Below are 27,648 nucleotides of genomic sequence, written 5' to 3' on the forward strand. Positions count from 1 at the left end.
GCATTAATATATACAAATGACTCGCACACCAGCACAGAGATCTATGCAAGGATAATTTATAGTTGATGTAACAGCCCATACAAAAATTGTAAAAAGTTCACAGCAGTTGCATCATAAGAACACAAGACAGTTAGTGAAATTAGCAGCAAATGCACAACGGGATATCAACTGCAGATACAAGCATACATATAAGTTACAGCAAGGAAATAAACATGAGAGTAGCCAATGCAAAAAATCATAGTGATATCCCCATAATGTCAAGTATATACCCTGACAGCGCGCTGTTTCGGAAATCGTCCTTCGTCAGAGAGTATATATGACCTTCCGGGTGCTGTCAGGCTGCTGCGGACAGCAGCCGGAAGGTCATATATACTCTCTGACGAAGGACGATTTCCGAAACAGCGCGCTGTCAGGGTATATACTTGACATTATGGGGATATCACTATGATTTTTTGCATTGGCTACTCTCATGTTTATTTCCTTGCTGTAACTTATATGTATGCTTGTATCTGCAGTTGATATCCCCTTTGTGCATTTGCCGCTAATTTCACTAACTGTGTTGTGTTCTTATGATGCAACTGCTGTGAACTTTTTACAATTTTTGTATGGGCTGTTACATCAACTATACATTATCCTTGCATAGATCTCTGTGCTGGTGTGCGAGTCATTTGTATATATTAATGCTAGTGTATGGCCTATCATAGGCCCGTTTATGGACTCAGCACCCTTTGCTGTATATCTTTAGTGCGATTTAATTAGGTGTGCATACCTTATTTGTAAATATTAGAAAGACAACACTGCCACATATGCAAAGATGGTAAAAAGGCATAGTGTGCACAGTGATGAAAAATGGGCATGGTCACAACAGTTTGTGGGTTGGGCCAAATAACAACTGGCTATGTTACGATTTTACTGTATCACACATACTTTATCTACACACTATGGGCTTGATTCACAAAGCGGTGCTAACCCAGTTAGCACACCTAAAAGACTTTAGGTGTGATAACTGGGTGCTAACTGGGTTAGCACAGTTTTCTAAAATAACCCAGCGCGGTGCGAGTGCAAAGTCTCATCGTGGTGCGACTTGAATGGCGCACCCAATGCGCCTATAAGGTTGCTTAACGGCGCATAGTGCGCCATTAAAGTTGGACCACAATGCGACTTTACAGGCGGGGTTATTTTATCACGCCTAAACTGAGTTTAGGCGTGATAATGGGCTATCAGATAACAGTTAGCACTGCTTTTTGAATCAAGCCCTATGAGACTTATACACTAAGGTACAAAAAAATTGATTTGCATAGGGAGCATGCAGTAATTTTGCCGTTACAGGGAGCGCCGGCTGTTAGCTATGGTAACGAGTGTTAATATAGGAACACATGCCGCAATAATGCATATGCTGCTAATGGATTAATGTCCGGTGCTCCCCCTGCACTAGTCACAGTAAAATTGTCAAGTGCTTACTGCGCATGGCAACTTTGAAGTACCTTAGTGCATCAGGCCCCATACCTCCTATTACTGGGAAGCACAAACAAGCATCACTGTAGCTCTTCCTCCTAAGATTCCATGCAGCTGTGCCTGTGCATTAGGCTGTGACCAGCTTGAATCCAAACACAGTAGTTGGTGTACTGTGCTGGTTTTATATTAAAGACATCAAAACGCCTGTGATATGTTGTGGATCATTTTTAAACTATATGGGGTGATATGGCTAATTCACGATCCCTGCACTACTCTGTCCTATGTTTGTGCCTGGGAAGGCTGTATGGTGTTCTGTGTTCTATATGTTGAAATCAGTACATATTAAGTGATTATGAAAAAGCAAAAGAACAGAAAGTAGGGAGGGTGACAAGCATGTTTTCACTGTACTATACTTTCACTGGTCACCTCAGTGTTAGTTCACTGAGCTGAGACACATCCTGCTAGCTATGAGGTACTGCAGGAGCAGCAGGTGGCAGTACCAGGCATTGTGAAATTCCTCACCATTGTCTGACTATCCCCAAAAACTTGGCTGACAATCTACTGCCTTTCCAAAAAAGTCACATACTCTAACATTTCTTTGGACCTCCTTTACCTTTGATTACTGCATGCATTTGTCGGGGCATAATTTTAACAAGCTTTTGCATCACAACATTTTTATTTCCATCCAGAATTGAATTACCTTTTTGTTAAGAAGAGAGATGATTGGAGAGTTAAACCACTGCTCTATTTCTTCTCTGACACATCCCAAATATTCTCAATGGGTCTAAAGTCTTGCCAATCCATGTATGAAAAGGTCTCATGGTCCCTGAACCAATTTTTTTACATTTTGAGCCTGATGAATTTGTGAATTGTCATCTTGGAATATTTCTGTGCCACCAGGAAAGAATAAATTCACTGATGGCATAATCTGGTCATCCAGTATATTCAGGTAGTCAGCTGATCTCATACTTTAGGCACTGTCACAGGAGCCCTTGTGGCTGACCGCACTTAGCCTTCTAAACGGTGCCAGCGCACAGATCGTGCGAACTCTGGTCGCAGTCAATGCGCAGGAACCGTTAAGAATTAGCCGCAGACAACTCAGAAGGGAGCCTGTGAGACACGGGTAATTACAACGTCACCTACTGGTTCAGAGTAAACTGCCACCACCGCGGTTACTATGGGACCTTGGGGCCCACTAACTGACTGACTAATCCTGCGAATAAAACGGTTAAACACACGATATTCTGTCTAGCCAACAACAAACAAACAGTAGCGTATCTTCAGAGACCCGGGATCATTTCTGTGTGTGCTGATAAGCAGGGTAGCGAAACAGTGAATGACTTGGGGAAAGTCGTTTATTCACGCAATATAAATAATTAATATATACAGACAATTATGAAAATCAACAATTATTGAAACAGTAATAGCCAGTATGAAAAATAAAAGAAGGGAGAAAAATACTTAGTTCCTGGAAAGATGTCCTGTTTGTGGGAAAAATCAGAGTTCTGGTTTCCAATCAAGTTCAAGCAAAACGGTTTCAAGTTCTTAGAGTTCTTTGTTCGGATGGGTCAGCAAAATGGCCACCAGCCCTATGTCCTCTGGCTGGCAGCAGATTGTCAGGAAGATGGTAAAGGGAGGAAGAACTTCTCAGGCAGCTCATTCACTTTTAATGGAGATGAGCTCAGAGGCGGGCTTCCAGAGTCGGCCCCCTAGGCCGGACTATGGTAATCACACCTGGGCAGGGGCTTTAGAAAATCCATAATCCTGACAGGTTCCCTAGGCCGACCTGCGCGGCCGGCACACAGATAATAATTACATATTCTCGATCCCCAGAACCTACCGATTAATATGATATCAAACTTGGGCATGTTTGCATGCCCGGTTACAAAACGGTGGAATTCCCAGCGTTCTGGTTAGGCTAGGGGCCCAAATTTAATATCAAAACACTCACAAGCTCCGGACCAGCAGAATGATATAACTTTCACATTTCTCCGATGTATGGTACTTCTAAAACATGCATAAAGATCATAACTCTATGTTTCCCTATCCTGGCTGAATGGTTCCGCTAAGTCTGCCCCCTGCTGGGATTAGCTTCCTTGGCTCTGAAAAGACTCCTGGTTTGTTAATTAACATCTCCATGAGATCAGCTAAGTGTCACCTGGCTCCCAGAGCCAAAAGGGAAATTGTGCCTTCCACAGGGAATATGTCCAAGCCAATTAACCCCTTCCCCCCAGGCTGTCATTTCAGCTAAGACAGATTTCCCAGCTGTTCCTAAGCAGAGGGATACTGCACATCAGATCTTGGTTTAACGATTTGTGTCGCAAAGCGACCGCAATCGCGTTTTGGCCGACTGGGCGTCGCCCGGCGTCACACCTCCCCTTCCTGACGCTGTGTAGGGGGTTGTCAGCAAGACATCCGCCGTAGCAGCCATTGGCGCTGCTGGGTCTAGTTCCCCCTGACACCGGGACAGCCCATCGGCGTTTTGGTGCCGGCTGCCCGCTTTGTGTTGGATCGTAAAGTCGTACTGTTGCAATGACAGGCTCCACCGTAGGAGCTTGCCATTGGTCCCAGCAGTACGGTTTAGCCAACTGAGGGGGTTATGGTCGGTAACGATCGTGAAAGAGCGGCCGTACAGATACGATTGTAGTTTCTGTAGGGCCCACACGATCGCTAGGCACTCCTTTTCAGTGGTGGAGTAGGCTACCTCTCGGGGCAGGAGCTTCCGGCTCAGGTAGAGGATAGGGTGTTCATCTCCCCTTCCATCCACCTGGCTGAGGACTGCGCCGAGACCGTAGTCAGAGGCATCGGTTTGCACAACAAACCGACGACTGAAATCCGGGGCTTGAAGCACAGGGGCACTCGCGAGTGCCTGCTTCAACGCTTGGAAGGCGTTCTCGCAAGCGGGGGTCCAGCTAACAACCTTGGGGTGTTTCTTGCTAGTGGCATCGGTCAGGGGCTTCGCCAGGGTACTATAGGCTGGAACAAATTTCCTATAGTAACCGGCGGTCCCCAGGAACGCCTGGACCTGCTTTTTCGTGATAGGCCGAGGCCATGCCAGGATGGCGTCAACCTTTCCCGTGTCAGGTTTCAGGGTGCTACCCCCCACCCGGTGACCTAAGTACTGCACCTCGGTCATACCAATCTGACACTTACTCGGCTTAACTGTCAGATTGGCTGCAGCCAGCCTCTCTAGTACCTGGGACAGGTGTTTGAGGTGTTCCTCCCAGGTGGGGCTGAACACCGCAATGTCATCCAAGTACGCTACAGCGAACCCTTGCAGTCCCTCCAGCAGGTCGTTTACGGCCCGCTGAAACGTGGCAGGAGCATTCTTCATCCCAAAGGGCATCATCGTGAACTTGAAGAGGCCAAAAGGGGTGATGAAGGCCGACTTCTGCCTCGCGTCAGGTGCAAGTGGTATCTGCCAGTACCCCCGGCTCAGATTCATGATTGATAGGTACCTGGCGGACGCCAGCGTATCCAACAACTCATCGATGCGAGGCATGGGGTAGGCGTCTGTAGTGGTGATGGCGTTCAACTTCCTGTAGTCCACGCAGAACCGAGTTGTCTGGTCCTTCTTGGGGACCAGGACAACAGGGGCTGCCCAGGCACTACAGGACTTTTGAACCACCCCTAGCTCCAGCATCTCCCTCACCTCTTTCTGCATGTCCGCTTGCACCTCAGGGGAGACGCGGTAAGCGGATTGCCTGATGGGGGGATGGGTGCCCGTATCTACCCTATGCACTGCCAGACTGGTCCGCCCCGGGACACCGGAGAAGGTGTGCTGGTACGGACCCAGCACCTCCTGCAACTGCTCTTGCTGGGACGAGGAGAGTTGTGGGTTGACGCTTAGGTCGCTGTCCACATCTCGTATGTCAGCCAGCAGGTCTAACAGGGGGTCTGCCTCTCCCTGCTCTAACCGGCTGCACACTGGCAGCACATACTTGGTCCTGTCATGGTGGGCTTTCAGCATGTTGACATGAAAGCTTTTCTGTTTCCTGCCTCCCATGTTCACCAGATATGTCAGAGGGTTTAACCGTTGCACTATAGTGTAGGGTCCCTCCCAGGCCGCTTGCAGCTTGTTCTGCCTCACTGGAAGAAGGGCATACACTTTGTCACCTACTTCAAATGACCTCTCTCCAGCAGTGCGGTCATACCAGAGTTTTTGTTTGGCCTGAGCCTGGGCCATGTTTTCCGTTACCATTTCTGTGAGGGACTCCATCTTGTCCCTGAACCTGAGGACGTAATCAACTACAGAGACATCTGTGGGGTCCCCCTTGCCCTCCCACGTCTCCCGCATCAATTGTAGTGGTCCTCGGACATTCCTACCATACAGGAGCTCGAACGGGGAGAACCCGGTAGATTCCTGCGGCACCTCCCTGTATGCAAACAACAGATGAGGCAGGTATCGTTCCCAGTCCCCACCTTGCGACTCGACAAACGTGGTCAGCATTTGCTTCAGCGACCCGTTGAACCTTTCACACAGTCCATTGGTCTGCGGGTGGTAGGGACTGGAGACAATGTGCGTCATCTGTATCTTTTTGCACAGGGCCTCCATGAGTCCGGACATAAACTGGGTTCCCTGATCAGAGAGCATCTCCGCAGGGAACCCGACTCGGGAGAAAATGTTAAGTAGCGCATCGGCTACCTTGTCCGCTCTCAGGGAGGAAAGTGCCATGGCCTCAGGATAGCGGGTGGCGTAATCCACCACCGTCAGGATGTACCTTTTGCCACTGCTGCTGGGAGTGGGCAACGGTCCAATTATGTCGACCGCCACTCTGTGAAAGGGCTCACCTATGATTGGCAGTGGACACAAGGGAGCTTTGCGGGGATTCCCAGCCCTTTTTACCTTTTGGCAAATGGTACATGAGCGGCAGTAGTTCGTCACATCTATCCGCATTTGAGGCCAGTAGAAATGTCCCCGGATACGATCAAGTGTCCTGTGGATCCCCAAGTGCCCGGCCAGGGGAATGTCATGTGCGGACTTCAGCACATGCCCCCGGAAGGCACTAGGTACCACAAGCAACTTGGTACCCATTCCCATTTCACCTTCGGTGGGGGGTACAGGCTCACTGTACAACTTCCCGCCTTCCCAGTATACCTTGAAGGTAGCCTCGTCTGTGAGGGGCTCAGAAGCCTGTTTTCTGAGGGCCTTGAGGCTAGGGTCAGTCTGGAGTGCTTGCACAAATGCAGCACTCTCACTCTCAGCCAGCTGGCCCGTGGCATATGAGGTTAGTGGCTGAAGGGTCCCATCCCTGTGGTCAGAGGAGGGGGAGGAGGCCGGAACCTCCTCCACCTGTCCTGAGCTCAGGTCCTGAGCAGTACGGCTGCGTGTTACTGCTAGCACAGGTACACCTTCAGAATGGCACATATTGGCATCACCTACATCATTGTTACAAGCATTAATAACAGTAACAGGAACATTTTCATCACAGACAGTTTGTACATCAACCACAGGTTCCCTTGAACTGGGCACGTTCAACCCACCTCCCCCCTGTTCTTGCCCCTGGGTGCAAAGTACCTGGGTGTGGGCAGAGAGTCCGTCTCCGTCCTGGCATTCCACAGGGCTTGGTGCAGGTTCATAGTACGACACCAGCGTGCCTAAGTCGGTCCCCAGCAAAACAGGGACCGGCAGTTGGTCCAGGATCCCAACAACCTTCTCGTGGACCCCCACCCCCCAGTCGATGGACACCCGGGCTTGGGGAATGTGAGAAAGAGTGCCCCCCACTCCAGTGAGGGTGAGGTACTGGTCAGGGATGATGGCCTCTGCGGGGACAAGGTGTGCACGCACCAGAGTGACATCTGCTCCGGTGTCACGGAAACCAGTGACAAGCTGGTCATTCACAGTAACCAGCTGGTGATTGCTTGTGATGGGGGAGTTCCCTGTCCCCTTTGCAAACATCAGGTTGGATGCGGCTCCTGGTTGGGGTACGCTGGCGGGTGGTGTCTGCCGCGGGCGAGGTGCGGGTGGTCCAGGTGCTGGGGTGGTCTGCCTCCGCTCCGGACAGGTGAACTTCATGTGTCCCGTCTTGTGGCAGTAGTGACAGGTGACCTCTCCAGGGGCTGCAGACCTGGGTGCGGAAGCTGTGCTGGGTGGCCTCTGTGGCGGACGGCTCACAGGGGCAGGAGAGTCTGCCGAGGTATTGGGCTGACCTCCCCTCCAGCTGGATGGGACAGTCCTGCGGGTATCAGCCACCCGGGTAGTTGCAAAAGTCTCAGCAAGGTCTGCAGCGACAGTTGCTGAAGCCGGCTTGCGTTCTAGCACAAATTGTCGTACATCAGCAGGGCAAATGTTCAGAAATTGTTCCAGGACTATCAAGTCCTCCAGGACGCCATAAGACCCTTTGGTGAGGCCTAGTGTCCACTGGCGGAGTGTGGTGAGCAAGCTGCTGACCACATCTCGGTACGAATCAGAAGACTTTTTCTGCCAGGCCCTGAACTTTTTCCGATAGGCTTCTGGCGTCAGCTGGTACTTAGTAACGATAGCGTCTTTTATAGCAGCATAATCATTATCCTTCTCCGCAGGCAATTCTGCGAAGGCATCAAGCGCTTTGTAGCGCAGCAACGGTGTCAGATGTCTGGCCCACTGGTCTTGGGACAGACGATACTGACGGCATGCTTTTTCAAAAGATCGCAAAAACAAGTCAATGTCTGTGTCTTTCTCGATATTAGCAAATTTTAATTTTGCACTTACGGGTGCTGCAGCTCCTTCAGCAGGGAGGCTGGGCGGTGAACTCCGGCTGGCCTGTTGCACTTTTGCCATGTTTAGCTCATGCTGTCGTTGGCGCTCCCGTTCTCGCTCAGCGGCATCCCTCTCCGCGTGGCGTTCAGCAGCAGCAGCAGCAGCAGCTTTGCGTTCTGCAGATTGGCGCTCCCGTTCCTCTCGTGCTTCCATGTACTGCATGTACTTGTCCAGGTCAGTCTCCATCAGCTTTTGTAATGCCTGCTGCATTACCGGGTCAGCACCCATGGACAGTCCAGTACTGGCCAGTTCCAGGCGAGTACTGTCAGAAACTCTGGGATTGGGGTCCACACTGACATTCTCCGGCGTAACTGTTGATGCAGGGCCCTCAGGATGCACAACCTCTGTACGGTCAGGAGTCTCAGTCTCTGGTTCCCCTCGATTGTCAGATGGGCTGGTATCCACCTCAGCGGACACTCCCGGCTCCCGCAGTTGCTGGGTATCCCATCTGGACAAGTCGGCTATCAGGTCCCGTTTTGTCTTGCGGAGGATGCCAATGCCCCTCTCTTCGCAAAGATTTTCCAGGTCTGCTAGGCACATGTTCTGGTAGTTCCCGGACATTTCCATGCCAAATAAAATAAAACTTTTGGGGAGGGGTACTGGCTACACAGTCTCTCTGTGTATATATAAAAAATATATTGCCTTCCAGCTACACCAACGAATTAGTTCGTTTCTCGATAGCGCTAGCGCTATCGCAGATACTTTCAGCACAACACAGGTCCCAACCGCTGCCTAACACTGTCACAGGAGCCCTTGTGGCTGACCGCACTTAGCCTTCTAAACGGTGCCAGCGCACAGATCGTGCGAACTCTGGTCGCAGTCAATGCGCAGGAACCGTTAAGAATTAGCCGCAGACAACTCAGAAGGGAGCCTGTGAGACACGGGTAATTACAACGTCACCTACTGGTTCAGAGTAAACTGCCACCACCGCGGTTACTATGGGACCGTGGGGCCCACTAACTGACTGACTAATCCTGCGAATAAAACGGTTAAACACACGATATTCTGTCTAGCCAACAACAAACAAACAGTAGCGTATCTTCAGAGACCCGGGATCATTTCTGTGTGTGCTGATAAGCAGGGTAGCGAAACAGTGAATGACTTGGGGAAAGTCGTTTATTCACGCAATATAAATAATTAATATATACAGACAATTATGAAAATCAACAATTATTGAAACAGTAATAGCCAGTATGAAAAATAAAAGAAGGGAGAAAAATACTTAGTTCCTGGAAAGATGTCCTGTTTGTGGGAAAAATCAAAGTTCTGGTTTCCAATCAAGTTCAAGCAAAACGGTTTCAAGTTCTTAGAGTTCTTTGTTCGGATGGGTCAGCAAAATGGCCACCAGCCCTATGTCCTCTGGCTGGCAGCAGATTGTCAGGAAGATGGTAAAGGGAGGAAGAACTTCTCAGGCAGCTCATTCACTTTTAATGGAGATGAGCTCAGAGGCGGGCTTCCAGAGTCGGCCCCCTAGGCCGGACTATGGTAATCACACCTGGGCAGGGGCTTTAGCAAATCCATAATCCTGACAGGTTCCCTAGGCCGACCTGCGCGGCCGGCACACAGATAATAATTACATATTTTCGATCCCCAGAACCTACCGATTAATATGATATCAAACTTGGGCATGTTTGCATGCCCGGTTACAAAACGGTGGAATTCCCAGCGTTCTGGTTAGGCTAGGGGCCCAAATTTAATATCAAAACACTCACAAGCTCCGGACCAGCAGAATGATATAACTTTCACATTTCTCCGATGTATGGTACTTCTAAAACATGCATAAAGATCATAACTCTATGTTTCCCTATCCTGGCTGAATGGTTCCGCTAAGTCTGCCCCCTGCTGGGATTAGCTTCCTTGGCTCTGAAAAGACTCCTGGTTTGTTAATTAACATCTCCATGAGATCAGCTAAGTGTCACCTGGCTCCCAGAGCCAAAAGGGAAATTGTGCCTTCCACAGGGAATATGTCCAAGCCAATTAACCCCTTCCCCCCAGGCTGTCATTTCAGCTAAGACAGATTTCCCAGCTGTTCCTAAGCAGAGGGATACTGCACATCAGATCTTGGTTTAACGATTTGTGTCGCAAAGCGACCGCAATCGCGTTTTGGCCGACTGGGCGTCGCCCGGCGTCACAGGCACATAATGTAATTATCCAAGCAGTGGTTATCCAGGCAGTGACCTTGTCTTTGTTGGTGTGAAGAATAGAATAACACTTGGTCTTTGAGTTTTGAGTTTCTGAGTAGAGATGTAGCGAACGGTTCCAGGCGAACTTTGGGAGTTCGCGTTCGCCTGGACCAAGCGAACTTTTGCGGAAGTTCGATTCGCCCAATAATGCACTATGAGGGTCAACTTTGACCCTCTGCATCACAGTCAGCAGGCACATTGTAGCCATTCAGGCTACACTAAGCCCTGGAGCTCCCCCTCCCCCCCTTATGTAAAGCAGGTTTGCTGGTCATTACACTCACTCGTGTGCCTGCTAGAGACAGACTAGGGACAGCTGCTGCAGACTTGTTCTCCTAGGGAAAGATTAGTTAGGCTCTTGGTCTTGGCTTGCTCCTGGCTGATTGTTATTGCTAAAATAGCACCCCTCAACAGCTCTTTTGAGAGATAATGTTTTCCAGATGTGTTTTTGTGTGTGTGTGTTGCTCACTGACATTATACAGCCCTATCTGTTGCAGCTGGACCTTGGTAATTGTTATTACTGTGCCAGCCAGGCCCTGCCTAACTATCTATACTGGGATACCTACCTATGCCTACCTAACTACTGGGGCACCGATTTACCTATACAGGGACACCTACCTACCTACTTATACTAGGGGACCTACCTATGCCTACCTACCTATACTGGGTCTCCTACCTATGCCTAGCTAACTACTGGGTCTCCTACCTATGCCTAGCTAACTACTGAGGCACCTACCTTTGCCTACCTACCTATACTGGGACTCCTACCTATGCCTAGCTAACTACTGGGACACCTACCCATGCCTACCTACCTATACTGGGACTCCTACCTATGCCTACCTACCTATACTGGGTCTCCTACCTATGCATAGCTAACTACTGAGGCACCTACCTATGCCTACCTACCTATACTGGGGCTCCTACCTATGCCTACCTACCTATACTGGGACTCCTACCTATGCCTAGCTAACTACTGGGACATCTACCTATGCCTTCCTACCTATACTGGGACTCCTACCTATGCCTACCTACCTATACTGGGTCTCCTACCTATGTCTAGCTAACTACTGAGGCACCTACCTATGCCTACCTACCTATACTGGGACTCCTACCTATGCCTACCTACCTATACTGGGACACCTACTTATGCCTACCTACATACAAGAAGATAATAGGGTCATTGCTTCATTGTGGGAATATGATATTGGTGCGTTTATGAACTGTGAGACCACAGGGGTAGTATATATGGTTACCTGCCCCTGTGGTCTACACTATATTGGAATGACCACGCGGGCCTTTAAGACCCGAATTCTAGAGCATATATCAAATGTTGGAAATAAAAATGAGAACTGTAAAGGCCCACTTAGAGACCACTACCAGCAGTATCATGGGGGTACTTTTAAGGGGAGTCTAGTTAAGGTTCTGGTATCCATAAAGAAAGGGGCAAGAAAGACTGACATAGAGAGGGAGCTATGTCGGGTTGAAACAATGTGGATTTATAGGCTAGGAACACTGTCTCCGCTAGGTTTAAACTCCGAGATGGACTTTTCAGTGTTTCTCAACTGATTAGTTGTTTATGGTGGAGGTCCCCTCTAAGCCCGATGGGAAATTGAGATAGATGCATGTCAGAGTGGATGGAAATGATGGGTGACATTGAATGGTGACACATAATAACTGTATGAACAACTAGGAAGAACCAATTGATTGATTGCCCGTAGTGTCCACCTGAATATGCACATACTGCTATGTGATGCATCTTTCTCTCTCACTTATGGGATGTCCTGGACCTTTGGTCCGTTCATGTGCTCTGACTTCTGGGCCTCATGGATGGTGCTGGTACCTAAGTGTCATTTCCAATTTCAGTTCATGCTGCTATGCTAGCAACTGCTGGCGAAAAAATATCGGTTCCAGAATAAAAGATGGCCGCTTGAAAAGGGTCACATGACCAGGCCTGTCAGTATAAAGAAGCCTTTGAGATGTATGATCACTCCCCTGACGTCACTCTGAGGAAGCCAAGCCTATTGGCGAAACATGTAAGTGGGAGGAGTCCCAGGAGGCTAGCCTCGCCCACTACCTGAAACACACGAGCGCTCGATCCCCGCCGGGACGCTGATGCATTGGAGCAACAGGCGGGTCGATCGCGCTTACCGCTGCCACCAAGACCTTACTATATGCTGGAGGGATAGCAGTGCGACTTGGAGGAGCAGAGACTTCTATACAGACAACGCTCACTAACCGCGGACTGCAGCGTGTCGGGGACCTGCAAGCCCAGTCGGTCGTAAGTTGTCCAGAGTCTGTGGACGCTCCATGGTACACAAGTAAGCTGCGGGAACTTTATCCTTGTTTTTCATGTGATCTGACACTCTTGTACTGAAGGATTGGAGAGATATCCACTAACTGCGACCCAGTGACAGGTCGAGTTGCATAGGAGAACTCAGTGACTCTTCTGCCTTTGAGTGCAATTTAGCACCATTGTGGATTTATTATCTACCTACCCCTCCTGAAAAAAGAGGACTCCGCAAAAGATTACATATACGAGCAGTGCACTAGCTCTTAAAGGGCCAGCCACATGATTTAATCATTGATATTTACCTGCTTTGCTATAGCTGCTGCAGCATCCATTACCAGTAACATTAGTTGGGTTGTATGTGTGATGCGGTATGGTGTGTGAGGAGTGGATGAGGAGCCCCTGGGGCCCTTATTTTTAATTGATTTTATCTGTGTGTTGAAAATTGAGATTCTGTCTTCAATAAAGATTTTTGTATTCTTGGATCCTTGTGAGGCCCCCTTTCTTAACCTATTGCTCTTTGTTTTTCCTCATTGCTTCATTGTGGACAGACCAAATTTGATCAGCTGGACAGTCACTGTTGTTCTATCATTGAGCTACCATAGCCCGGCGACCATATGGGCTTGAAAACCACCACGGCCTACACTCTCGCCACGGTGTGCACCAGTCCAGCACGGCCGTCACTACGCAAACAGCTGTTTGCGGTGCATTACACAGTGAGTTTGGTGCGTCAGTGTAAAGCAGAACTCTAATTACACTCCCTGATTGATGTATACACATGCAAGATGTTTGAAAGCACTTTAGGCCTGCAATTTAGCATTCAATGTAATTTCTGCCCTTAAAACACTGCTTTGCGTCACATTCAGATTTTTCCCCGGGTCTTTGGGCATGTATCCCACTCCGCCATGCCCCCCTCCAGGTGTTAGACCCCTTGAAACATGTTTTCCATCACTTTTGTGGCCAGCATAATTTTTTCTATTTTTCAAAGTTCGCATCCCCATTGAAGTCTATTGCGGTTCGCGAACTTTTCCGCAAACCGAACCATCCGCGAAGGTTCGCGAACCGAAAATCGGAGGTTCGCGACATCTCTATTTCTGAGCCTTTTAAATTTAGAAAGGCTTTGATAAAAGTAAAGGTTGCAAGGACCAAGACCACACGATCTGAGGAAAGGTGTATGAGTCAAAATGTCCAACAACCTCTGCACCCTCTTTAGTAACGACTTAAAGCGGAATATAACCCTGCATTTCAACTTTGCTCTAAAACATTATTTACAGTATATTATATGCAACCAGCATTTTTTTTTTACTAGACCAGCATTGGAAGGGTTACACAGGGCTTTAAAGTTCCTTTAGATTTCTGCAGACGCATCCGAAGCTGAAAAGAGATACATTTTGTTTACAGAAATGTATCGAAGTGTTGAATGACTCATCTCTCTGACTGAGAAGGAGCTTGGAGGACTGCCAAAGAGTGTGTAACTGTTTATCAATAGATACATAGAATGTAACAATCTGAACTTCTGCACATCTCTCCACGGAACTTGAAACGTCTGTGTTTAACCCTTCCAATGCTGGTCTAGTAAAAAAAAAATGCTTTTTGCATATAATATGCTGTAAATAATATTTTAGAGCAAAGTTGAAATGCAGGGTTATATTCCGCTATGGTATCTGAGGATATCTGCTAACTACCAATCCTAACCCGCGTGTAGTAACAGAAGTGGCAGTTGGGCCTGCAGCTCCTAATGTAGCCTAGCTATGTTCCTAATTCCAGAAAGATTCTCTCCCCTGTCCACATTTATCAAGGCCATCATTGTTGTTATCCCTATTATCATAACCCATCATCAGTGCAGTTTCTAGGCTAAAATGCACCCAGGGCGAGTGTGTAAAAATTGCGCCCCCCCCCCAAGCAAGGTATGGGTGCCCGCAGTATAGGTTAGCCAGGTCTAGTTGCACTTAGTATAGGTCCCCCCAGTATAGGTAGCCAAGAATAGGTACCCCAGTATAGGTAGCCAGGCATAGGTGAGCCAGTATAGTTGCCCCCGCTATAGGTTAGCCAGGTAGGTGCCTCCAGTATAGGTAGCCAGTATAGTTGCCCCCAGTATAGGTTAGATAGGCAGGCGCCCTCGGTATAAGTTAGATAGGTAGGTGCCCCAGTACAGGTTAGCTAGGTGGGTGCCTCTAATATAGGTAGCCAGAATAGTTGCCCCCAGCATAGGTTAGATAGGTAGGTGCCCCCAGTATAGGTTATTTAGGTAGGTGCCTGCAATATAGGTAGCCAGTATAGTTGCCACCTGTATAGGCTAGCTAGGTAGGTTCCCCCAATACAGGTTAGATAAGTGCCCCCAGCGTAGGTTAGATCGGTAGCTGCCCCTCAGTGTAGGTTAGATTAGGTAGCTGCCCCCAGTGTAGGTTAGATAGGTAGCTGGCCCCCAGTGTAGGTTAGATAGGTAGCTGCCCCCCAGTGTAGGTTAGATTAGGTAGGTTCCCCCCAGTACAGGTTAGATAGGTAGCTGCCCCCCAGCGTAGGTTAGATTAGGTAGCTGCCCCCCTGTATAGATTAGATAGGTAGCTGCCCCCCAGTGTAGGTTAGTTAGGTAGGTGCCCCCCAGTGTAGGTTAGATTAGGTAGGTGCCCCCCAGTATAGGTAAGATAGGTAGGTGCCCCCCAGCGTAGGTTAGATTAGGTAGGTGCCCCTCAGTATAGGTTAGATAGGTAGCTGCCCCCCAGTATAGGTTAGATGGGTAGCTGCCCCCCAGTATAGGTTAAATTAGGTAGCTGCCCCCCAGTATAGGTTAGATTAGGTAGCTGTCCCCCAGTGTAGGTTAGATTAGGTAGGTGCCCCCCAGTATAGGTTAGATTAGGTAGGTGCCCCCCAGCGTAGGTTAGATTAGGTAGCTGCCCCCCAGCGTAGGTTAGATTAGGTAGCTGCCCCATGTATAGGTTAGATTAGGTAGCTGCCCCCCAGGATAGGTTAGATAGGTAGCTGCCCCCCAGCGTAGGTTAGATTAGGTAGGTGCCTCTCAGCATAGGTTAGATAGGTAGCTGCCCCCCATCGTAGGTTAGATTAGGTAGCTGCCCCCCAGGATAGGTTAGATAGGTAGCTGCCCCCCATCGTAGGTTAGATTAGGTAGCTGCCCCAGCGTAGGTTAGATTAGGTAGGTGCCCCCCAGCGTAGGTTAGATTAGGTAGGTGCCCCCCAGGGTAGGTTAGATAGGTAGCTGTCCCCCATAATGGAGGGGGGACCCGGAGCCGCGGGGAGGGCAGCCCGACCTCTCCCTCCCTCTCCTGGGCCGCCCTCCGTGCTCCCCCCTCAGATGCAGAGCGCAGCAGCAGCCAGGGAGGGAGCGCTGTATACTACATACCTTCCTGCGTTCCAAGCGCTGCTCTCTCGCCGCCGGTCTCTTCCTCTCTGCCGCCTATACGATGATGCACACGCTGGTTCCTGTTTAGCCGGAACCAGCGTGTGTATCATCGTATAGGCGGCAGAGAGGAAGAGACCAGCGGCGAGAGAGCAGCGCTTGGAACACAGGAAGGTATATAGTATACAGCGCTCCCTCCCTGGCTGCTGCTGCGCTCTGCATCTGAGGGGAGAGCACGGAGGGCGGCCCAGGAGAGGGAGGGAGAGGTCGGGCTGCCCTCCCCGCGGCTCCGGCTCCCCCCTCCATTTCAGCGCCCACCTCCCAACAGCGCCCCGGGCGACGGCACGGGCCGCACGGCCCTAAAAACGGGCCTGCCCATCATCAATCATCATGATCAACAATGCTTATCAGCTAATAGATATGTGCAATATAAGATTGATATTTACATAAACATGTTGTTAAAATTTCAACTTGGCTTCCTTTGAGATTACCCATAAAGCTGTGATGTAAAATCAATAGTTCTACAGGTGTTGAAGATGTAGTAATCAACAGTTTACTGTCCTAGCTGAATTGGGCTTGAGCTGGTCTCTTTGTTATTAGTGGCTTCACTCACCACTGGGAAGGTCAGCATGTTTTACTTTGGCACCAAAGCCTACAGTATATTCCTAATGTTACTCGTCCTTTCCACACAAAGTTTAAGCTAATGGGGACCACAGATCTTGCTTGTTACTACTGCATACCCAGTTTCCACAGCTCGGGCTTGATTAGCATTCTCTCTAAATGAGAAGAATATAGAGGTTCCCCTATTTCTTTCTATTTAAACCATCTAAATTGCCTGGTTGTCCTTCTGATCTATTTTAAGCCAATGATCCAGAACAATTATGCAGATGCTGACAATAACCATACGTTGGCTTCAGGTGTGCAAGTCAGACACCGCTGATGCCAGATAGTTCAACAGGACAGCAAGAGAATTGATCTAGTTTAAAAGGAAACCACTATGGCTGCCGCCAGCCCCCCACACATCACTCTCACTGGAGGCTTACTTTAACTATAGCCATTCTCCTACATGGTTGATCCATTATTTTAATGCAACCCAAGCTCTCCTGTCAGCAGGGGTCAGGCACACTCCACCCAAATCAGTTAAGTTTGGATGCATAACAAAGAACATTTTGTATCCTACGTCAGAAAGTAGGGCAAAGATCACCAGGCTTGTGCAATAGCAAAGATGTATCATTTTGTTAACTGTTCATAATGCAGTTTGGATACACAACAAAAACTTGTCCAACTGGGAACAGACTTTGGAACCTTACCATCATTGACTGCCAAGATTTTGAACATTAAAATACACTGGTTGACCTGGCGTGTTTGGCTTGTAAACATACCGTAGAACAATGATTGCTTAGGGGCAAGCAACATGGATTGGGCCACACTTTCCCTGTTATCATTCTGCACCATCTTCCAACTATTTTGCTTGGACTCTAGATTCTAGGCCCTGTGGCCATGTCTCTGATTTCCTCAGAAACTGTGGAATCTGCTTATTAACACGGGCTTGTTGTTCTATGTGTTTCGTTTGCTCAACTTGTGTCAATGTTTAAACACCGACGTCTAATTCTTTTATAATGAAATACACGAGGTGGTACCATGCCACAGTGTACCTGCCAGCAGCTATCTAATTTTAAATCCACATCAAAGTGCTTCCAGGCTTAGCACGAACCCGTAAGCTGCAATTGAGCTGTATAGATGCTAAATATGTTTTTAAAGGCTTAAGCGTCAGGGATGGCTGCTTCTAATTTCGCTCCCTAGTGAATTGCAGATATGGAATGGGTAAACTGTTCAGGCTTCTCTGGGTATAGGTGATTAACCAGGCTGTAAAGTGCAGGTCTGCAATGATTGTGTTGGCGTTTGCACCACTGTAGTGTAACTCCTATACACTATCTTCCGAATAGGAACTTGTCAATGTGCCTTAATCACTTAATCAGTTCTTTTAGTTGTGTTTGATCTCCGCTTGAATTTAACCAAAACATGGAGCGAAGAATGCTAAGCATTTACTAATACTGTGCAGCAAATTGTTCATACAGGTTTATTGGGATTTGGGGAAGTTCTGTACCTGAAGTTTTGACTAGTAAAATGTGAATTTCCTGTAAGCTTTTGGAAAGTCCTAGCAGGCTGCATATTACATTGAATTTTCTTTTCAAATTGCAAAATGGTAAATGTAATATTGCCTGTCTTTAAAGCACATCTAAACTGAGTGGGATAAGTGGACTACAACATTTATTTGCTTTTTAAAGCGGGATTGTCAGCCATAAAAACAAATTCAATTTACCCACTGTTCTGTGTTTATTATATAGTCTACATCCTGACCCTGCATTGCAAGCATTCCAATGTAATCATACATGTTTCTGCTGTAATGACTCTCATCTGTCAGCCTGGCTCTTTTCTGGTACGTTGCTGGGGAGAGTGAAGCTTGTTATCTCCCCTCCCACATTCCTGCTCCTCACTGATTGGCTGAGGGCAGTTCAGTGTAACACGAGGCTGAGAAAGGAAATACACCTCACCCCTCTGCAGAAGCTGCTGAAATACGATCTATGCTGTGCTCACATGTGCTTACAGAGCAAGCTAGATATGACGGGGCACTTTCTAGTATTGAGCTCAGTGGGGAGGAGGCTGGGCAATGCAAACATTTCAGGAGATAAAAAGGGTAAGGAAAAAAATTACATCAGGAATGGCTTTATTTAGAGAAAATAAAGATAGAAAATGCTGGGAACAGTTTGCTCTTTATTTACTACAGAAGATTCACTGAAGTCAAAATACAGACAGTATAATACATATATGTTATGTAAGTAGAAAAATGATTTATCTACTTATATATGTTTTTTTTCCCCTGGATTAGTATGACTGTCCCGGTTGCTTTAAACAATGCAAATTGCCTGGCTGTCCAGTGAATACTCTACCTCCAATACTTTGAGTCATAGACGCTAAACAAGCATGCAGATCAGGACTGGATTAGCCACATGCTTGTTTCAGGTGTGTGATTCAGACAAAACTGCAGGCAAAGAGATCAGAAGGACTAAAAGACGAAAGGTATTATTTAAAAGGAAATAAATATGGCAATGTCCATATGCCTCTCACTTCAATTTTTTTTGCTTTCAAGAGCAACTACAGGCAGGACACCGTGAACAAAATCATATAATCCACAAAGGAAGCAAAAACTTTTATATATTTTATATATTCCTATTATTCTATTTTATATATTCAATAAAGTGATTAATTTAAGTAGAAGTCCTCACATCCTGTAACTTATATGGAAACAAAATTTGGTGGATCAATAGGACTTTTTAGGGGACTGGGTTTGCAATAGTTTGATGTAGAAGTATGTAATTCCCATTAAAGAAAAAAGTATTTATTACAAATCGTATATAAACACACAGACACGTTGAAAAACCTAGAATTACTGTAAATGCTGATTGCTTGCCAGTTCACGATTCATAATCCTGTACACTACTTTGTTTTATAGGAACGACTATATAGTCGTTCCTATAAAACAAAGTAGTGTACAGGATTATGAATCGTGAACTGGCAAGCAATCAGCATTTACAGTAAGTTCTCCTACCGAGAAAGCATATATAAATCCCACCACATCATACTTGAAAATTAGAAGTAGCCCCTAATATAATACATATTTATTAACTTTAAAAAGAGTAAAACAGTGTTTCGTAAATCACAGTAGAGTTTGGTTCACTTCATCAGGAGAAACAGTCCATCTTGAAAATGCTTGAGCAAACAACATTAGATTCGTATTCTTTGTTATTCACCAAAGTATGCTCTCAAAAAAGAGAAAATTAGCCAAACTTGATATGGACAAAAGTTGCAGGAAATTAGATAAAGCATAAGTGAGCAAGGCTCGAGGCAAGACTGTGCCGGACTGCCTGTTGGCATGCAGCCTGTGTCTATATAATCGTTGGCTCCCTTTCTCCTATCTTTGGGGTCATACTTTTTTATATAAGAACACCTTATTCGTCAAAGAATACAGATTGATTTTTTTTTTTTACGGAAACAAATGACCCATTTCAACTATTGCGAACTCAGAGTCCCTTAAAAAGTCCTATTGATCCATCAAATGTATTTTCAGAACACATTGAACATACCCAACAACACCCCTTTCCCCAACAATTCCTGGATTTGGAGAAACTTAAAATTAAAATATAAACTTTGTCAAATATGTTTCATCCTGTGCGTAATGGTCACTTAAAGGACCACTATCGCAAAAAAAGTAGGCAGTTAAAATCTGGCAGAACTGACAAGTTTTGGGCCAGTCCATATCCTCATGGGGGATTCTCAGGGCTTTCAACAGCATTTCCTGAACGGCAGTTTAACCAGCTGAGCGGTCTGGACGAGCTCAGCTCGTCCAACACCGCCAGCGGCTGCCGCTCAGGCCCTGCTGGGCCGATTTTAACGAAATAAAAAGCAGCACACGCAGCCGGCACTTTGCCAGCCGCGTGTGCTGCCTGATCGCCGCCGCTCTGCGGCGATTCGCCGCGAGCAGCGGCGAAAGAGGGCCCCCCTAGCCGCCTGAGCCCAGCGTAGCCGGAACAAAAAGTTCCGGCCAGCGCTAAGGGCTGGATCGGAGGCGGCTGACGTCAGGACGTCGGCTGACGTCGATGACGTCACTCCGCTCGTCGCTATGGCGACGATATAAGCAAAACAAGGAAGGCCGCTCATTGCGGCCTTCCTTGTTTATTCTGGGCGCCGGAGGCGATCGGAAGATCGCCTCCGGAGCGCCCTCTAGTGGGCTTTCATGCAGCCAACTTTCAGTTGGCTGCATGAAATAGTTTTTTTTTTATTTAAAAAAAACCCTCCCGCAGCCACCCTGGCGATTTAATCAGAACGCCAGGGTGGTTAACTGCCAAAATCGTAAGATACCAGCCAGCCTCCCTTGAACACTATTTTGTCAGTTAGACTTTGCAACTGCTGTTCAGGAAATGCTGTTGAAGACAAAGAAACCCCTGAGAATCCCCCATGAACAGATGGACTGGTCCAAAACCCGTCGGTTCTGTCAGATTTTAACTGCCTGCTTTTTTCACGATAATGGCCCTCTAACTACTCTCTTCTATTCTAACCGGGCACAAAAGTAGGGCACGTCATTGCTAAACATGGTGAGATGCCGATAATAGTGGCCTAATTGCAAACTTAATGCAGATTGTATGCAGGTTTGAATTGATCCAATAAAATTCACTGCCTGTTGCTCTTGTGTGGCCCAATGCCAAGCTACATGCAACTTGCATTACATTTACACACAAGCCGAAATCATTAGTATCTCATTGATGATTTATAAATTGCAATATATAACTGAATCTAGTGGTGGTTGTATACTCAATCTGTCACTCCATCTGTGTAACTAGAATAATCACTTAGTCTGTGAATGATGATGGTCTCAGTATGTATAAATGGCAGTGGTCATTCTGGCTGTCAAAATTACATGTGACTGTGTGTGATTGACTGTAGCAATGAGAAATTAATTTCTATGAATTACAGTGGCAACATAGTCTATCTGAATGGTAAGGGGCAATTCATCTCTCTAAATGGCAGCAGTGACTGTGTGTTAATGACTTCAGTTAGACTGCGAGTAATAGGAGCAATGGTCACTCCATTTGTGTAAATGCTAGTAGTTACCAACCTGCCAAAATGGAAATGGAAGCTCCATGTTGACAAAATACGTCAGCATGGTCACTCCATTTATTTGAATTACAGCGGCAGTGATCGCTGGGCTTTGCTAAAATGCAGGGGGTCATTCAATCTATGTAACCAGACCCTCACTTTTGAATTGTATGTTTAATTACTGTGATGATAAAGTAACATCTCCACAGCCATTATTAAAGATTAATCAGTAGTTATGTATTTAAGAAAACGTGAAATGAAACACGCGGTGGATGCCATCTGTATTTTATGTACACCAGTTACCTGGCTGTAATTCAAATCTTCAGCAGTGTTTTATTCGCATACCTGAAACCTATGTCTCACAGAGTAGAGCTAGAATGTGGAATCTGAATAATTTTTCTGGGACAGGAACTCTTCAGTATTCCGGGCAAAGGATTGGCACAACAGCGGGGAAAATTGCATTTTCATAAATGAAATAACTGTCTCCATGCCTCACTACAGGTTTCTTTTAAATGTGCAGTGTTCATGTTTGGCTGGATAAGTGAGGAGGTGACCCAGAACTTATGTGGTAAGAAAGCTTGTTTTAAACCATTAATCTTGCCTAGAGTGAGGAGTAGGGCATCAAAAGCACAATTTTATTGGACACTTAAAAAGATGACTCGTTTTGTGGGTCTTACCCACTTCCTCAGGTCAAGGCCTCAGTGTCTGTGCAAAGAGCACAATGGACTATAGGCGATCCAAGTCTATGGTGCTCTTCTCGATGACACTGTGACCTTGACCTGAAGAAGCGGGTAAGACTCACAAAATGTGTCTTTTAACTGTCCACTAAAATTGTGTGTTTTGGTACCCTACAGTTCAATGGAGGTAAGACTGATTATTTAAAACAATCATTCTTATAATGTATGTTATACATTCATCTCCTCTGACCCATCTTAGTGTTTTCCCCTAGACAGGGGCTCTTCCATGTGTCACATGTCCAATGGTTCTTGTTTTTTATTGGAGAGCGACCGACAACATTACTGAGAAGATTCTTCAACAGATCCGCGTGGAGACTGAATTCTCCACCTGCTCGTTACTCTGGTTGCCTTTCAGCAACCCAATTTTGTAAGTAGTAATTCATTTTAATTTCCCGTTGTTTGAAATACTACACCATATTGGCACTCCTGGGGCTTTCTGGCCTATTCTTTCCACCTGTTTCCTAGAAGTCACTGATTTGAAGTTCATGCATTGGACACACCCACTACGTTTGGCTGGAGTCAACCTTTTTACTTTCTGTGGTATGTGTATCTTTTAAATGATTTATGTATTAGCTGATGTGTGTCTTTACATTTCAGTGTGTGACTGTGGTAAGGACGTTGCCTGCACCATCTCTGGGAGTTGCTGCCACAGCCAGTGTCTAGGAGGATGCAGGAGGCCAGGAGACAACAAAGCCTGTGCAGCTTGTCGAGATTTCTTCTACAACGACGAGTGCTTGCCTTCCTGCCCGCCAAATACCTATGTGTATGAGGGTTGGCGCTGCATTACAGCAGAGTACTGTGCCAGCTTGCGTAAGGTCTCTGAGAACCAGCGAGAATCTTCCAAGTTTGTCATCTATGAAAATCAATGCATCTCAGAATGTCCACCAGGATACACCAAGAATGAGAGCAGGTTAGTGTATAATTGAGATCCATTTTAACTTTTCTTGAAACACTATTTAAGCAGGTACCTCCTTAGTTCAACTTTCACATTTGATTCATGAAACCTAAAGCGTTTGTGGTAGAAGTAAAAAACAAAACAAAAAAAACAACAACAACAAAAAAAATATATAAAAGACTAAGATCATCTCGTCGCTTGGGTAGTTAGTGAAGGAGCTGCCCACTCACTCATGGGGGCTATCAAAAGCAAATGTGAAATTTTTAGACAAATGTATACGACTTTAACGGTTAATAGCTAAGCCTCCTTACATGCTAGAAACACCAAATTTGCAGGGTATGTGGAGAGGGACAGTGGGTACAAGAAGAAAAAGACCTTATAGTTTTTGAGAAAATTGATTTTAAAGACGCAGCTTGTACAAAGATACGTGATGATGTCCGCAATAGCGTCCTGCACCTTCGGGAATGCGTGCAAGGATACGCATTGGTGGCCCACCGACTCCAAGTCAGCAAGAACTAAACTAGCTGGCGGCGGGGGACCCGAGGATCCGATCGTGGCTGCAAGGGCACAGGATGGCTGCAGAGGACTGGTAGAAGCCCCAGGTAAGTGAAACCTTCTTTTTTTTTTTTTTTTTTTTTTTTTTTTTCTTTCTTTCTTTCTTCAAGAGTTTAGGTTCCCTGCCTTGGCGAGCCACTGCTATATTTCACAAAGGATGGTATCGGCTTTCCTGATGTTTGAAGTAAGACTACATACTGGTCCAGTTCAACAGCCTGAGGATAAAGGCCCTAATTCAATTCACCTTTTCCCCTAAGTTTTTTAATTTTTTTTTCCCCAGGAGATTTTTTTTTTTCATCTTCTGTTTAAAATAAGTTTTCAGCACTCTGCAATAGTAAATGTACCAAAAAGTAGGTGAAACATTTTTTTGTCAAAATTATTCCGAGTATTTTCTTGCTTGCTGGTGGCTTAAGACATTTTATTGATGAGGTGTGAAAATATCACCAAGGAGAAAACTTAGGATAAAAAGTGAATTGAATAAAGGCCAAAGGCCCATATACAATTGCATTTTTCTCCTGAGTTTTCTCCTAGGTGATATTTTTAAATGTGTCAGTAAAAAACTTCTTAAGCCACCGGAAAGCAATAAAATACTCAAGATAATTTTGCTAGTACATTCTTACCTACTTTTTTTTGTACTTTTTCAATTGCAAAGTGCTGAAAAGTTATTTTAAAAAGATGAAGAATTCTCTCCTAGGAGAAAACTCAGGAGAAAAAGTTAATTGCATATGGGGCAAAGTGTTTTAAATGGAGGCATAGTCACACTTTTATGGTTCTTATTTACCCAGGTTGTGGCATAGCCAAAGAAAAATTAACTGTCATTTCTTGTAATGGATGACAAACCACTCCTTGGCATTACAGCACTGCAGAGTCGGTCTTCCTATGTTGGGCTATACACTTATTCAGGGGTTTCTTGTTCACCGTGTGTACAATTCTTTGCACAGTATACTGGGTGCCATACACTGTACTGCTAAACGCCAACAAAGCTACTTGGTATATAGAGTCCAGTGTAGTGAGGAGTACATAGATTTGTAGATTTGGGAGACCAAGCAAACGGCTAATTCTGCAGGTCAGGCTCTGCAATCTGCTTTTTGCAGCATGATCCATTTGCGTTTTGGATGGAGGAGCATAGCAGGCAGAACAGAGGTGGCAGTGGTAAGTGGGGAGGGGGGACGTCTCCCACCCTCCCTCACATGGGTCCCCCATCCTAGCTACCCCCTCAACTTTTGAGCAAACTAGCTGGAGGGGGTAGCGGGGAAGGGGGACCCAGGTGAGGGAGGGGGGGACGTCCCCACTGACCACTGCCACCCCTGTCCTGCCTGCTATGCCCCTCCAGCATGGTGGCCCCCTCTCTCCCCTATATGCTGGGAAATACACAGAGGGGTAATGGCAGGCAATGGGAAAACGGATCCCTCTCTACACAGGCAGTTGTGGACACAAAAATGGATCCGTTTCTGTGTCAAAAACTGCCTGTGTAGAGAGGGATCTGTTTTCCCATTGCCTGCCATTATCCCTCCGTATATCCAGATCCATATGTGTGCTGAAAATGCAGCAGATTTGGACCTTACATTCGGGTTTTAAAAACGAGTCCCCGAAAACGCATATGGATTGTTTCTTTTGTTTGAGTGAACACAGCTCCTATTTTTAACATTGCTATCCGTGTCTCCGGTTTTGATCAGGTTTAAAAACCGGAGATAGACATGTTTCCGGACCTAGTTTGAACCAGCTCTAAAAGTATTCGATTCAGAGGATCAGCAGGACTGCCAAACAGGTATTGTTTAAAAGGAAATAAATATGGCAGCCTCCATATCCTTCTCATTTCAGGGTCCCTTTATCGATGTTCTGAAATGATATATTACAAAAAAGTAGCTGGTAGATCATGCCCATTATTATCCACTTAGAGCAGGCCTGGATATATGGCTTTGTTACCTAACATCTTGGTTAGCTTGTAACTTTTTCATGAATTGAATTCAGGTTAACATTGAAGAGACATTAGCCTTTACACAGTTTTTGGATTAACTATGATGGCTACCAGTAAGAGTGCTCTGAAAATTAGAAGACCCGCCCTTTTTACTACCAATACTTGAGCTATGAGGTTTCATCTGAAATTTAACACACTTTCCTAGTTCCACCTCTAGGGAAAAATGTAAATTAATTCTCAGAATGCTCCAAAATGGTTAAATAGGGGGCAATAAAATGCAACCACTGTTTAAAATCACTTTATACCTTTCGGGCTTACATTACCCATAGACTTAAGTTGAAATGGTTCCCATTAGCTTACAGCTTTTTAAAAGATTTGTAGAAAATTGAGATGGCAGAAGTAGTATCCTCTCTCAGCTTTCCTGTATTGTAGTTCAGGAAAGAGCAGAACCGAACATACGTGTGTGAAGCTACAGGATCGAGATATTAGCCAAATCTCATTGTAGGAAGAAGGGGAATATATTGAATAAGTTTAGTGTGTCTGTAATTTCACATACTGTAGCCTGTGCTTTCAAATCTTGGCTTCAGGTCTTCATTCCTCCCCTCCCACATTTACCTTTTAACTATAAAGCTCCATACAGATTCTACATGAAATGCCTCTGTCGAGAGTCCAGCATGTGTACAGCAGCCCCCAACCCCTCATGTCTGCTCAGCCAGAAATCCATCTGGTGGTTTGCTTTGCCCAAACAGCTGAGAGCATTGTTCTCTACTCACCTTGCCTGCAATGTTATGTCACTCCTGCGCCTCTCTGCCTCCCCCCCCCCCCCCATAGGAACAGAGCATGTCGCTAGCCTGTGTCTGTACAGCCTAGGCCCTGCAAAGTCACCTTAGGGGTCAGATGCCGACCCCTGCCTCGTGTGTATGTAAGGCTTAAAGAGGAGCTGTCAGCCATACTATCTCAGGAAAAATAAATAAATCTATAAATAGATACATACTTGCTCTACTTACATAACATATGTATTGCTCTGTCCACGTTATAATTCCTGTGAATTTTATAAAGGAAAAGTAGAGAATCCTATTATAGACAGTTTCCATAGTTACTATGGCTATTTTGAAGCCATTCGTGATGTAATAACCACCCTTAGTCTCCTCTGCCTGATTTGCCCGCCCTTCAGTATAGAAAGTGCATTGTTTCAGCCTGAGAAATTTTGGCCAATCAGAGAGGAACAGAGGTGTGGGAGGGGAAAACAGGAGGGAAAGGGGCTTCAGCCAATCAGGCTGCATTAGTTAATCTGAGGGGAAGTAGAGAAGCAAAAAAAGACAACCCAGCATGCCCTGCAACTTCTCTTTTGTGTACCAAATTTTGTGTGTACCAAATAAGAGTCATGTAAACTGGGGAATTATCATTTATCTGCAAGAAAAGTAATAGTGATTTAAACTTTTGGATTGCCTGATTAGCCTCCTTATTACGTGTTTACCAGATAAAAATAAAGCATTGATTTTATGCCCGACAGTTACTCTTTAAGTGTCATTGGCTAAGATCATTTTGTAATGCATACTTTTTAATTTTATTTAAAGAAACATTTTGTTTCACTCAAGTTGTCATTTTAAACTCTTTCTGGGCAACTTGCCTACAGGTGAAACGTGAAAAATTAGAAAAAAAGTGTCAGACTCTAATCCACTAATTAATCCAAAACACCTGCAAAGGGTTTCTATTTCATATGTTAGTTTCACCCATTAAAGCGGTATAAAACCCTGACATAATATTCAATAGAAACATGTTTTCCTACTTTTTATATTCCATACGGTTAGCATATTTGCTTTTGTGCATAAGTAGTATTCATTTAGAAATTATACATTCCTAAAATACACT

General features: G+C 46.0%; 1 protein-coding gene across 1 annotated transcript in view; it reads left to right on the forward strand.

Moving 5' to 3' along the window:
* Positions 1 to 27,648, forward strand: part of INSRR (insulin receptor related receptor) — a 212,371-nt gene that overhangs the window by 86,695 nt on the left and 98,028 nt on the right. Inside the window, exon 3 of the mRNA XM_068253492.1 lies at positions 23,006 to 23,318. Within this exon, the coding sequence (XP_068109593.1) occupies positions 23,006 to 23,318 (313 nt within the window). The remainder of the gene's footprint in view (positions 1 to 23,005; positions 23,319 to 27,648) is intronic.

The sequence above is a fragment of the Hyperolius riggenbachi genome, chromosome 9, assembly GCF_040937935.1.
Source record: "Hyperolius riggenbachi isolate aHypRig1 chromosome 9, aHypRig1.pri, whole genome shotgun sequence".
NCBI classification, from domain to species: Eukaryota; Metazoa; Chordata; class Amphibia; order Anura; family Hyperoliidae; genus Hyperolius; species Hyperolius riggenbachi.